Genomic DNA, 13,956 nt, shown 5'->3' with positions numbered 1-13,956 from the left:
TAAAGGAATCAGGTTGTCCTGGGTTCTAATCCCCGCTCCACACCCTGCTGCTTCTGGATGTTCTCATTTGCATAATGGCATTTCAATGATTTAAAAAAAAGTAATAATAGTAATATCAATTCCTTGGCTTCTTTTGAGGATAGCATTCATGAAAGTGCTTACGTGATGCCTGGTACCCCAGCTGGACTCACAAATTATAGCTACAGCAACACTATTACAGAGGTAGGGGGCCCTGTGTGGCACAAGGGCTGGTCCTTATTTGGAACATGTTCATCTGTCAAATCTCAAGTATTTTAAGTACTACATACAGTTACAAAATCCTTTTCCCAAAGGCGTCTCAGGAAATGTCCTAACAGTAATGAGACGCTTCCAAGAAATGATTTGAAATGTCATTATTAAGTGGGGACAGGGAGATTTTGTGCTCAGTGAATAGCAAAGAGAGCGGGGATTTCCCACGAGGCCCCGCCCCCCTCGCAAGCCACTGAAGCTCCTGTGTGTGTTTCTAACCTACAAACCACTCTCACTGTAGAAACTGCAGGCTTGAAGATCAAGTGGAAAGTTTTTCACCAGCGCTAAGATCTCAAGGTTTGTCCTTTTGGGGACTCGAGATGGGGTAATAGAAGCTTTGTTTTCTTTGTACTTTTCTAGACTTTTTTCCCTCCTAATTTCTGATAACATCTCTTCCAGAGACTATTAAAAAAAGATCAAGAACCTAGCCTGAAGAGAGTTTTTTTTTTAATTTCTTAGTTTTGTTACTATTACAAGCTTCAAATCTCAAAATGGGCAAATATGTGTCTATTAAGAAAAATGGGATAATGAGTTGAGCAGAGAGGTGTTTCAACATTACAGCGTTGAGTGTTGAAATTTCCACATGCTGTTCAGACAAATAGCAGTAATGAGATCCCTTCTCATTGAGCTGAACTGTTAGATGCCACTGGCACGTTCTTTTTAAGGACTAATATTTCAGGAGCAGCAAGTAACTGGCATTGTTGAAACCTGGATGCTAATGCTAGGCCATGAAAGTCCCCAAAATTCTTGCTATTGTTTTTTCTGCATTTCAGCAAAACATATTGGCAAGTGAACCCCTAGCCTTTGGCAAACATGCACAAGCTGTGTGTTTAGTTATGCTTGTCTTCATAGAAGTTTCTGTGGATTTGCTGCCTCTCCCACAATTCTTCATTAATTGTTCCTGAAAACCCCTGAGTGATGGTCTCGTGGCATTGTACACGTAATGGCTGAAATGTAGGTAAGTCTGAAAGGAGAAACCATCGCATTCTTGGAAATGTTTACCTTTTGCAGAGTGGTATCGGTGAAACAGCCACTTGGATTCAAATTCTTTCGGAATCTGCTCTGCTAGTAGTGTGTTCACGCGAGATTTCATTATGGGAAGTGGCTTCTATTACCATGTGGTGGCCATTGTGCTGTTGGTCATGAGTTTGAAGAGGACAAGATCAACGCAGGACTCCTGTCATAACTGCCCAGCTGGTAAGAACCAAGTGAACATGCGTGTTTGATCCGTTCTGTTGAAAACTTGGTTCAGGTAGTCTGGTAGCGCCGTCAGGCTGTTTCCTTTTATTCATTCATTTACAAATATCCCTTGCGTGCTACAGCTTAGCTATGTGAACACAGCCGTGCCACTTGATCTCTTGTGCCCCAGCTTTGTCATCTGGGGATAGAAAGAGAACCGATTTATACAATTGCTGGGATGATCCTGAGATGGGCTTACGAGAGTGCATGGCACATGGCAAGACCTCAGGAAATATTAGCCTTGGGTATGAGGACCTGAGATGGATCTGGGGCACAGCAGGGTATAAGCAGCAGGCAGCAGGGGGCACAGAGTGGGGAAAGGCAGCCACATTTAAGTTTTCGTGCACCCATAAAGGACATGGATCTCTTCCTGAATCCCATCATGTGGATCTCCTGGATCAATCAAGAGAAATCATTCTGTTTCATTTGATAGATAAAGGAAACCATTTTCTTTCTGTGGATTTCTTTGTTGCAATAGCTATACTTCGTTACTCTTAGTTCTGTGAGTAGGCTGAGGACAATCTTGCAAGTGTATAATTTTAAAAAGTCAATCAACAAAATAAGGTCTATCACTGTGGCACCTAGAAGACTAATCATTGTTTCATAGTCTAGTTTTCTTGCAAACCTCACAATGCTTCAGGTGATAACAGTCCATTGTCGAACATGTTCAGCTGTAATCTACCCTCTTTAGGTACTTTCTGTGGGAAAAACAAGGATCCGATTTGCGTTCCCTGCCCTACAAATAGTTTCTCCAGCACAAGTGGACAAAAGGCCTGTGACATATGCAGGCAGTGTGCAGGTAGGATTTAAATGATGTATTCTTCACCTGGGTACATGTTGGGAAGACAAGCTTTTATTCCCTAGTGTACTGGTCTCTACTGAAAGTCCTAAGTGTCAGAGATGCTGGTTCCCCTGTCAAGAGGCAGGTCCAGTGAAATTACTGACTGTAATAACAATTACTTGTGGATTGAGCTTTTTCCATTTTAGAGGAAACATTCATTTGACAAGAGAGAAAAATTTTAATTCGCAAAATGTAAAAATGTCTTCTATTGGGGTTTTTTTCCAAGTAAACTGTATACTCGAAGGTCCCCGGGACCATCATAAGTAGAGTGAGCCTGGTTTTTATTGCACAACATGCATTTGCCTCTTGGATTTGGAGGTCAAGTGTACTGTAATGTTGGGGGGCTTTGTAGGTGTTTTCAGGACTAAGAAGGTGTGTTCCCCGACCAGCAATGCCGAGTGCGAGTGTGTCTCAGGGTTCCACTGCCTGGGGGCGGGATGCACCATGTGTGAAGAGGACTGCAAGCAAGGTCAAGAGTTAACCAAAGAGGGTAGGTGTGGTCACCGGCAATCCAGCACAAGTTTATTAACAAGACACATGTCATTAGCGGGGTCTTGGTCCTTTGAATATAAAATAACACGTAGATTTGTAGCCCCTTAAAGTAACAAGCCATGAACTGCTGAGTCATGTATATGATATTTACAAACTGTTTTTCAATCAGTGGAAATAATTTGAAATCACGACACTTGTTATTCCCCAGGACCATTCATTTTCACACTTTCTATACATACAGATGCCATACTGTGTACAATTAGAAAAAAACTTCAGTCTTGGGGGGGTTTTGTTTCAAGAATGGTTGAACAATCGGTGTAGATTGAATTAAGTTACTGACTTTATGATGTGATTTATGTTCATTACTGGGAAACTATGAAATGATGAAAATTCTCCCCTTTTTATTTATTATTGCCTTCATTTTTACGCAAGGTTGTAAAGACTGTGACTTTGGGACATTTAAGGACCAGAAACACAGCGTCTGTCGACCTTGGACAGAGTATGTATCATTTCCATTTCCTTACAAAACAACCTGGATTAACTTTTTTAAAGACAACGAAGGTTATCACTGAAGCTGTTAAAAATCTGTCAAGTATAGACATAGCATAACGTGCTATTCGGCAGCGTGGGAACAGCGTGGGTAATAGTGACTTCACACGCAAAGTGGGCATTTTCTCCAGAAATGAGGCCCAGAGCATAGACCCGAGTTGCTAGTGAACCTCGTGACCACCCTGGGTGTTCTTCTGTTTCCTTTTGCTCCCTTTGCTGCCTCTGAGCTGCCCTCACTGATCAGCTCCTCTTTAAGCCTGCAGTGTCAGCACTGAGAAAGAGAGTAAAGCACATATCCTACCCGCCAAAACATAGCATGGACATGGGCAAACATGACCCTCACAGGTAGTAGACGCTGCCAGCTGTGTACGTGGGAATATTCCTGTTGACTTGTGTGACCCAGACCAGAGCTACTCAAAGTGGGGTCTGGGGACAGGTGCTCGCCTGCGGATGGGCTGTCATCTGTCCACACAGCGAGAATGCTATAGGCATTAAGAAAAAGCACTTGGAAACTTATTTTAAATTATTTAAATTTTATTGGGGAATATTGGGGAACAATGTGTTTCTCCAGGGCCCATCAGCTCCAAGTTGTTGTCCTTCAATCTAGTTGTGGAGGGTGCAGCTCACTGGCCCACATGGGAACTGAACCGGCGACCCTGTTATTCAGAGCTCACGCTTAAACAATTGAGCCATCCAGCCGCCCTGGAAACTTTTTTTTTTTTTTTTTTTAAGATTTTATTGGGGAAGGAGAACAGGACTTTATTGGGGAACAGTGTGTACTTCCAGGCCTTTTTCCAAGTCAAGTTGTTGTCCTTTCAGTCTTAGTTGTGGAGGGCGCAGCTCAGCTCCAGGTCCAGTTGCCGTTGTTAGTTGCAGGGGGCTCAGCCCACCATCCCTTGGGGAGTCAAGGAGTCGAACCGGCAACCTTGTGGTTGAGAAGACGTGCTCCAACCAACTGAGCCATCTGGCCACCCGGGAGCTTAACGGCAGCTCATTGACTTCATTCTAGTTGCGGAGGGCGCAGCTCGCTGGCCCATGTGGGAATCGAACCGGCAGCCCCGTTGCCCAGAGCTCACGCTCTAACCAACTGAGCCACCTGTATGCCCTAGAGAGATTTCTAGCTTGCCTTAGGTCATTCCGCTAAGGGGCAGACCCAGGGCTCAAAGCCTGGTGTGTCTGATGAGAACACATCAGAGGGTTCGGAACTCCTAACCCTTAGGCTAAGTTGTCTGCCCTTCATTTGTGCCAGAGATGGTCCAAAATGCTTAAGAAGTTGGATGGGGTTGGCGGGGCCAAGGGGGTGGGGGGGAGGTGAAAGACTAACCAGGTGAAGCAGTCTGAACTGAGCTGTCACGGGACAAAGCTCCCAGCCTGGGACAAAGAAGAGTCCCGTTAGGTGAGTAGAGGAGGGGTGAATTGTGGAAAGCCGCGAAAGCTGCGGCAAAGCTGGAGGAAGCCAGACGGTCAAGTGGAGGATTTTCAGAATATCTCTATGAACTCAGAACCACAAATCTTTGTGACTAGGCTGCTTGACTGGGTGGAATATGTCAATGTTTTTAATTACACTGATCTGTACCTGAATTAATTATTTGAACTCTTTTCATTGGATTATCTAAGCTGTTCTTTGGATGGAAAGTCTGTACTTGTGAATGGAACAAAGGAAACTGACGTGGTATGTGGACCAACTTCGACCGACTTCTCTCCAGGGACATCCTCTGTCACCACGCCTATCCCTGCGACAGAGCCAGGTAGCTGGTGTGTTGGCTGTTAAATCACTGTGACTGTGTCATGGTTGTCCCCATTGGAATCTAAATCACCCCAATACCATGAGGTCTTACACCTCTGCCTGCAGCAGGCACCTCCCGTCTTTTATCCTGGCATCAAGGGACCCATCCATTTTTTGAGGTGTTTGTCATTTAGTCTGAGATACACATTAGTCAACAGAGCAAGGTGAGATGTACAAACAGATACTACACCTTTGATAATGCCAAGTAAAGGGGAAGGCCTCTGGGAAAATTATTAATGTTTTTTCTTTCTTTCTTTCTTTTCTTTTCTTTTCTTTTCTTTTTAGTTTTCTTAGTGCCCAGGCAAGTTTACTAAGTTCGCTGGCTGGAGATGCCCAAGGCCCCACTTCTCCACGTAATCAGGGGTTTACAAATGTAAACATACATGTACTACACTTGCAAAACTACATTGCTGCATGCATTTCTCCTTTTGCTCTTTTTTTCAAGGTCACACCCCCCAGGTCCTGGTCTTCTTTCTTGCACTGACATCCACAACAACGCTGTTCCTGATGTTCTTCCTGGCGCTTCATTTCTCTGTGGTCCAGCAAGGCAGAAAGAAACTCCTGTATATATTCAAGCAACGTAAGACTAATACAAATGTACTGGATACCAGATCCTTGTGGCAAGGTTTTTTACAGTAGAAAGAGAAAGATGGTGACTTTCTTGTAAGTTGTAGAAACTAGATTAGTATGGCATGGTGGTTATCGAGCAGAGGCAGTCTTGCCCCCCAGGGGACATTTGACAACATCTGGAAACCACTTGGGCATCATAAGCTGGGGTTGGGGAGGGAGTGCTACTGGCATCTAGTGAGTGGTCAGTGACGCTGCTACACACCCTATGACACCCACGCCAGCCCCACAACAAAGAGTTAGGAAGCCCCAAATGTCAATAGTGCTGAGGGGGAGAAAGCTGGCGATAGCAGGACGTGACCCCGCTACGGGGTCTAGAAAAATGACAATTTAAGCAAGCTGCCGTCTTGGATACATGCGCACACACACAGCTGGTCAGTTGTGCAGACAGGACACTGGCAAAGAGGAATCAGAAAATCACGTTTGCCTGGGGAGCACCAACTGTCTTAACCTGAGCCAGACATGAAACAGGAGGAGGCATAGAGAACTCAGAGAGAGACTGAAGTGGGCTGAACCTCGTGGATCATTACGGCACCAATCTGGATTCAATGAGAAACTTCAATAATGGATTCCCTTCTTGAACAAGATACTATTTCCATATGGAACTCGGCATGCCTCTCTCAAGTGCCTGGCAAGACTCAGCACTCACTAAACGAAACCTATTAATATTTAATCAAAAAAGTTTATAGATGGGCAACCTGTTTTTTTTTTTTGTTTTTTTGTTTTTGGCTTTGTTTTGTTTTCCTGGAGGACAGAACCACAGATACAGGCTATGATATGAGGGATAGATGGAGTGGCTCCGACGTGCTATAGTGTAACCCGAAACATCATCCTAACACTGAGGGGGTCCGTTTGGAGGTTGTTACGCTATTAGTAAAGTCTTATCCGCAGCTGCACTGCACTAATTTGTATAAAGGTTTTTTTGAAAACAATATAACACCTCTTTACACTGTGAAATATACAAGAAAAAAAAACCACATGCTTGTAAAGTTGAACAAATTGTAAAATGAACACCTGCATCACCCTACCGGGGTCAAGAAATAGACGTTATCTGCGCCCCAGAAGGCTTCCTGCATGTCCTTCCAGATGAAAACCGTCCCTCACCACCAACGCTAACCACATCTAGTTTTTTATGGTATTCATTTCCTTGCTCTTTTATATAGTTTTGCTATCTAACAACACCACAGTTTAATTTGGCTGCTTGTGAACTTTATACAAGTGGAATCACACTGTATCTATTCTGTATTTTCCCTCTCTTATGCAACATTGTATCATTGTGATTCATCCAAGTGTTGCATTTACCTTAGTTGATTTCCATTGTTGAATACTCTTCTATCCAATGACTATACCATCAGTTGTCCATCCATTCGAATACTGATGGACATTTGGGTTGTTTCCAGTTTGGGGCTATTACATACAGTGGTGTTTGAATGTTTCTGTCTGCTTATCTCAGTAGTAGTAATAGATAAACGTGTTTCTGTGTTGTTGTTATTGTTTTTAACCTAGAAACAAAATTGCTGGGATATGTTTGTTCCTTAGCAGATATACCAAATTCTTTTCCAGAATAGTGGGACCTCATTTACACTTTCCCAGCGGCAGATGAAGAGTTCCTTTTACTCCAGTTCTTGCTGGTTTTTACTCCAATAAGTTGGTGTTATCAGATTTCTTAATTTTTATCTATCTGGTGGGTGGATAGTAGATTTCACTGTGGTTTTAATTTGCATTTCCATGATTTCTAGTGATATGAGACATTTTTTCATGTTCTATTGGCCATTGGGATTTCATCTTTTGCGAAGTGCCTGATCAAGTCTTTTGTGCATTTTTCTATTAGGTTGTCTATCCTTTCCTTATTAATCTCTAGGAATCCTTATTCCTTATCTTTTCCCATGAACCTTTGCTCTTTGATTGTCATGATTTTCAAAAGTATTTATGAGTAATCAGTGAGTTGCAATGGAACTATATTCTATTTAGATATTTTTTAGGACATTTTTAGAAACTTTCTATTTTGAAATAATTAGAGTCGCAGGAAGTTGTAAAGAGTGCAGAAAAGTGTCATTTGCCATTCATAGGGTTACATTTTCTGTAACTACAGTGCAATGTCAAAACCATGCCACTGGCACAGTGCATTGTGTGCAAACACTTATATGTCATTTTATCACAAATGTAGATGGGTCCTAACTACCAGTCCAATCAAAATACAGGACGATTCCATCACCACAAAGATCTCCCTCCTTCTAGTCTGTCATGTCACATCTACTCCCTCTGCCCCTACCACCCTTAACCCCTGGCAACCACGAATCTGTTTTCTATCTTTACAAGTTTGTCATTTCAAGAATGGTTATAGAAATGGAATCACACGATATATAAATGGATTTTTGGAGACTGGCTTTTTACACTCAGTTTTATGCCACTGAGATCCATCCGAGTCATTATGTGTTTCTACATTTTACTTTTTTTTCTTTAATTGCTGACTAGTATTCCATGGTGTGGTTGTACCAGTTTGTTTCACCATTCACCTACTGAGAGACATTTGGGCTGTTTCCAGTTTTTGACTATTGCATTTAAAGCTGCTATGAATAATCAGGTACAGGTTTTTGTGTGGACTTAAGTTTTTGTGTCTCTAAGATAAATATCCAGGAGTGCAATTGCTAGGTCCTATGGTAAGTATATGTTTAGGCTTTTAAGAAACCACCAAACTATTTTCCAGAGAACTGTACATGTCACATTCCACCAGCACTGTAGGAGAGATCAGTTTCTCCTCACCCTTGCCAAGATTTTGTGTTGCCATGGTTTCTTACTTCATGTGTTCTAATAGGTACCTAGTGTGACAGCTCCTTGTGGTCTTAATTTTCCTTTCCCTAAGGATTAATTTCCCTTTCCCATGAACCTCTCTTCATGTACTTATTTTCCATCTGTAAATCTTCTTCAGTGAAATGTTCCTTCATGTCTTTTGCCTATTTTCCAATTGAATTGTTTGTTTTACTGTTGACTTTTGAGAGTTCTTTATATCTTCCGGATATAAGTCCTTTGTCAGCTTTGTGGTTTGTAAGTATTTTCTCCCAGTCTTTAGCTTGCCTTTTCATCCTCTTTACAGTGTCTTTTGCAGAGAAAAAGGTTTTTTTAAATTTTGATGAAGTCCAATTTGCCAATTCTTTTTTTTTTTTTTTTTTATGGAATCATATCTTAGATGGCTTCACCAAGTGCTAGGTCACAAAAATTTAGATTTCCTCCTATGTTATCTTTTAAAGGTTTTACATTGAAATCTATGGTTCATTTTCAGTTAAGTTCTGTTTAAAATGTGAGAGTTTTAGATCCAGGTTTTTTTTCCTATGGATGTCCAATGGCTCCAGCACCATCTGTTGAAAACATTATCCTTCATTGCATTGCTTCTGTGCCTTTGTCAAAAATCGGTTGGCTATACTTGTGTGGGAGCTGTTTCTGGTTTCTGTCTTCTGTTCTACTAATGTACATGTTTATTCTTCTGCCAATACCACACAGTTGTGATTACTGTCGCTATAAAACAAGTCTTAAAATTGTAGAAATTAGAATGTTCCTCCCATGTTATTCTTCTTTTTCAAAATTGGTTTAGCTATTCCCGTTCCTTTGCATTCCATTTACATTATAGGATAATCTTATCTGTATCTACAAAAAGTCAGCTGGGATTCTGATAGCAATGGTGTTGAAACTGTACATCAATTTGGGGAGAATTGACATCTTTACTATGTTAAGTATTCCAATCCACGAACACAGTATGTCTCTCCATTTATTTGTATTTTCTTTGATTTATTTCATCAGCATTTTGTAGATTTTAGCGTACAAGTCCTGTACATGCTTTGTTAAATTTAAGCTTTGGTATTCAATTTTTTTAAACAACTGCAGGTGGTACTGTGTCCTAAATTTTTGGTTTGCCCACATTTATTGCTACTATGTAGACATATAATTGATTTTTGTGGATTGATTTTGTATCCTCTGATTTTTGCTGAACTCATTGATTAGTTCTAGGAGTATTTTGTATGTTGGGATTTTCTAAATAGACCATAATGCTATCTGCAAATAGGGACAGTTTTATTTTTTCTTTCCATGTCTGTATGATTTCTATTTCTTTTTCTTGGCTTACTGCATGGGCTAGAATGTCCAGTATTACGTTGAATAAGAGTGATGAGAGTGACTACCCTACCCTTGCTTCTAATTTTTGGGGGAAAGCATTCAGGTTTTCACCAGTACGTATGATGGAACCTGTAGATTTTTCAGTTGATCTTCTTTATCAAGTCAAGGAAGTTCCTCCTGTATTTCTAGCTTTCTGAGAATTTTCCCCCCCTTCCCCCCTTAAATCATGAATGAGCGTCGAGCTTTGTCAAACGCTTTTTCTGCGTCAACTGAAATGATCACATGATTTTCTCCTTTATTTTGTTAAGATGATGGATCTCATAGATTCATTTTTGAATATCGAACTCCCCCTTGCATCCCTGGACTAAACTCCACTTGCCCATAGTATATAATTCTTTTTATATATTGCTGAATTCTACTTGCTGATACCTTGTTAAGAGTTTTTTTGTTTGTTTTGTTTTGTTTTTTTAAAGATTTTATTGGGGAAGGGGAACAGAAGGGAAACAGGACTTTATTGGGGAACTTTTTTTTCCCCAAGTCAAGTTGTTGTCCTTTCAGTCTTAGTTGTGGAGGGCGCAGCTCAGCTCCAGGTCCAGTTGCCGTTTCTAGTTGTCGTTTCTAGTTGCAGGGGGCACAGCCCACCATCCCTTGAGGGAGTCGAACCGGCAACCTTGTAGTTGAGAGCACGCACTCCAACCAACTGAGACATCTGGGAGGCAGCTCAGCTCAAGGAGCTGTGTTCAATCTTAGTTGCAGAGGGTGCTGCCCACCATCCCTTGCAGGACTCGAGGAGTTGAACCGGCAACCTTGCGGTTGAGAGCCCACTGGCCCATGTGGGAATCGAACCGGCAGCCTTCGGGGTCAGGAGCACAGAGCTCCAACCGCCTGAGCCACCGGGACGGCCCCCTTGTTAAGAGTTTTTGCAGCTATATTCATGAGAGATATTAGTCTGTAGGCTTATTTTCTAGTACTGTCTTTGTCTGGTTTTAGTAGCAGGGTATTACCGGCTTCATACAATTGGTTGGGACGTGACATCCTATTGGTATTTCTGAATGTCTTAGCAGTTTTTCATAAATTCTCGGAGATAGCGCAGTTGTTGGGTTTAGGTTTTTGTTTTTTAGTAACAAGCATGTAAAATTGTGGTAAGGCCTTTTGCTTTATCAAGCTATAAAAAACATCTGCTCAGGATTAAAAGCTGCTCAGCAGTAACACAAATATTTCACAGCAACATATGAAAGAAAACCTGGCAGCAAATGCACAAATCAGTCATTTACTTACCAAGAGATGGCAGTGGCGGGAGTATCTTTAACATCCTGGTGCCATAAACGCTTCACGCGAAAGAGTCTCTAATGCGTTATCTGAGTAACCCTCATTGAAACTACAGTTATGTTTGGGACATGACCATTTTAATGCGTTTCATGCTCAAGACTGTTTTTAGCCAGTGTCAAAAATAAAGACTACAAGTTTTTCAGGACCCATCAAAGTATTTGGTCAAAAGAAAACCACTCTTCAATCCAATAACCGTGAGAAAAAGTTCACTCTTGCCATGACCTCTCTTGCTGATGAGTTTGTTCACGTGAAAGTAGAGAATGTCTGCTACTTAGAGATGTCCCCCGACTGTGATTTATAGAAAATGAATGTTAATTGATTAAAACACACAACCAAACATAAATATCTTTTAAATTACTTTTTAGCATTTATGAAGCCAGTACGAACTGCCCAAGAGGAAGATGCCTGTAGTTGCCGATTTCCTGAAGAAGAAGAAGGAGAATGTGAACTCTGACCTGAAATCCAAAAAGCTGTGGGGACGCTCTTGAGAAGAATCAAAGGACAAATACACATGACCCTGTTTTCATCTTTCTACACTGAAAACCACCATCCTAGATAACACCCAGTGTTAACCCCCGCAAGCTTCTTCTAAATGCTGATGAGTTGGCCTTTTAAATTGTACCACTTTTGACAGGACAGAAGATGGGACAGAGTTGGCTGGTGGAAAAAGGGCATTTTCTAGATACTGCTTGACAGGTTTGGGCTAGATTTTTTGAAATCCAAAGAGAACTGTATTTTAAATTTAATCACGTAGACCAATGGTCCAGCTAAAGTTATAATCAAAATCAGTTCAAGATTGTGTGTGTGTGTGTGTGTGTGTGTGTGTGTGTATGCGCGTGCACGCACGCACGCACGCACGCTAATATATTACAAGAAGCCGTAAGGTGCGGGAAATATCCCCAACCAACTTTTCCATTAGTTCAGTCACTCAACACAATGACTTCCTCCACTGTCAGGGGAGAATGACGACAATGCCCAAGTTTTGGGTCAAGAGCAAAAAAATCTCAAGTGTTTTGGAAAGAGTTCAAATGTCCTCACGTATCCTGTGTTTCTCTCCAGCCCCACAGCTCTGCCTATGTCCTACTCCCATCCGAGCCAGGGCTTACAGAGTTACTTTTTTTTTTTTTGGTGTTTTTCTAGGACCCATCATCAGTTCCAAGTCAAGTAGTTCTTTCAATCTAGTTATGGAGGGCGCAGCTCACAGGGGACCATGTGGGGATCTAACCGGCAACCTTGTTATTAAGAGCACCGCGCTCTAACCAACTGAGCTAACTGGCTGGCCCAGGGCTTACGTTTTTCGTTTTAACTCTTAAAGACTTTAAAAATAATATTTATACACATAAACTAATGCATGAAACAGGTATGATGCAGTCATGGAATGAAGACCCATGAGCCCAACCAGAGAGCGGGGGAAGGAGTTATGAAACTCCCCCGGGGTCAAATCTGAGATGCCAGGCTCCTTTGTATGGCCAAGGGGCTACGTACAGGTTTCACATGTTTAAATGGTTTTAAATAGTCAAAAGGATAATATCTCGTGGCATGTACAATTATATGACACTCAAATTTCAGAGTCCATAAATGAAGTCTATTGGAAAACGCAGTTTTTTCACATATGTCTGTGGCAGTCATTGCATCATCGCAGTAGAGTTGAATAGTTGTGACAAGAGACTCTAGAACCCACAAAGCATGAACTATTTAATGTCTAACCCTTTACAGGGCGAAGTCATGGTCAGAGCGTCCACCTATGCGCTGCTTCTGTCCCTCATCTCCTACCTACCTGCCCACACCCAGACAACCTCTCTCAGGAATGTTGAATCTACTATTTCCTTGCTTAAAAAAAAAAAATCATTTATTATATAATTATGTACCCTAAAACTATTTTATTGAGGTTTTTTATTTTTGAGCTTTCTGAAAATGGTATTGTGCTGTGTGAAGCTTGCTTTAATGACTCAAAACTATATGTGGAAGACTCATTCACGTTGCTGTGTGTAGCTAGCATGCCTTCATTTTTACCTGCTGTATAATTTTACAAATATACCACCATTTATCAATCCATGTTCTAGCAAAGGACATGTGGGTTGTTTCCAGGTTTTTTATAATTATGAACATTGTTATGCTTGGCCTTTTAAATGTTTCCCATGTAAGGAGGCTTCGGGGGAAACTTTCTTAAGGTGGAATTTCTGGATCTTACGGCATCTGAGCTAGTACACATATCAGTCAGTTATGCTTAGTTATGCAGAAATAACAAATGACCCCCCCAATCACAAAACAACAGAGGTGCATTTCCTGCTGCCATTAGATGTCTATTGTCTCCAAGCTTCTGCTTGGAACATTGGTGGTGTTGTGACAAAGGGACACATTTTGTTCAGATGCAGTGGGTTAGATTCCAACTTTTAGAGCAAGTCACACAGCCAAGCTGGGCATCAGGAGGGCAGAGAGTATCATCTCCACACAGGGAGGGGCAGAAAATATTTCTGAACAATAAAAAAGGCTGCTGTGGTGCCAGCTTGCTTTTCAAAGGGGTTGTTCTAACGTATGCTCTGGTCAGCGGTGTCCAAAGTGTCCCATTGATCCCCATCCTCCATACCCTCTGGTGTCATCAGACTCTTAATTTTGCCAATCCTAGTGGATGTAAGACAGCATCTCACTGTGGCCTTGTTTTGCATTTCCTTGATTACTAAGAGCATCCTGTCATTAA

At 41.6% G+C, this 13,956-nt stretch overlaps 1 protein-coding gene across 2 annotated transcripts; it reads left to right on the top strand.

The window, feature by feature from the left end:
• Positions 1-519: 519 nt before the first annotated feature.
• Positions 520-12,079, top strand: TNFRSF9 (TNF receptor superfamily member 9). Of its 2 annotated transcripts, XM_033115256.1 has the most exons (8): positions 520-585; positions 1,300-1,485; positions 2,219-2,326; positions 2,721-2,858; positions 3,293-3,359; positions 5,027-5,157; positions 5,641-5,775; positions 11,624-12,079. In XM_033115256.1, exons 2-8 carry the CDS (start codon positions 1,383-1,385, stop codon positions 11,710-11,712), a joined length of 771 nt encoding a protein of 256 aa, XP_032971147.1. In that variant the 5' UTR covers positions 520-585; positions 1,300-1,382; the 3' UTR covers positions 11,713-12,079. The 2 variants fall into 2 exon arrangements, with proteins under 2 accessions (XP_032971147.1, XP_032971148.1); XM_033115257.1 differs by lacking the exon at positions 2,721-2,858.
• Positions 12,080-13,956: the final 1,877 nt, after the last annotated feature.

This window comes from Rhinolophus ferrumequinum, chromosome 9 (assembly GCF_004115265.2).
Source record: "Rhinolophus ferrumequinum isolate MPI-CBG mRhiFer1 chromosome 9, mRhiFer1_v1.p, whole genome shotgun sequence".
NCBI lineage: Eukaryota > Metazoa > Chordata > Mammalia > Chiroptera > Rhinolophidae > Rhinolophus > Rhinolophus ferrumequinum.
The sequence above is the reverse complement of the archived record's forward strand: the minus strand, read 5'-3'. Positions and strand labels throughout refer to the sequence as shown.

What these genes read in the sequence shown, in the direction of transcription:
- TNFRSF9 (XM_033115256.1), top strand. Translation starts at nt 1,383, where the DNA reads ATGGGAAGTGGCTTCTATTACCATGTGGTGGCCATTGTGCTGTTGGTC. An exon ending in CTGTCATAACTGCCCAGCTG is followed by an intron (nt 1,486 to 2,218) that starts GTAAGAACCAAG and finishes TACCCTCTTTAG; the next exon opens with GTACTTTCTGTGGGAAAAAC. An exon ending in CCTGTATATATTCAAGCAAC is followed by an intron (nt 5,776 to 11,623) that starts GTAAGACTAATA and finishes ATTACTTTTTAG; the next exon opens with CATTTATGAAGCCAGTACGA.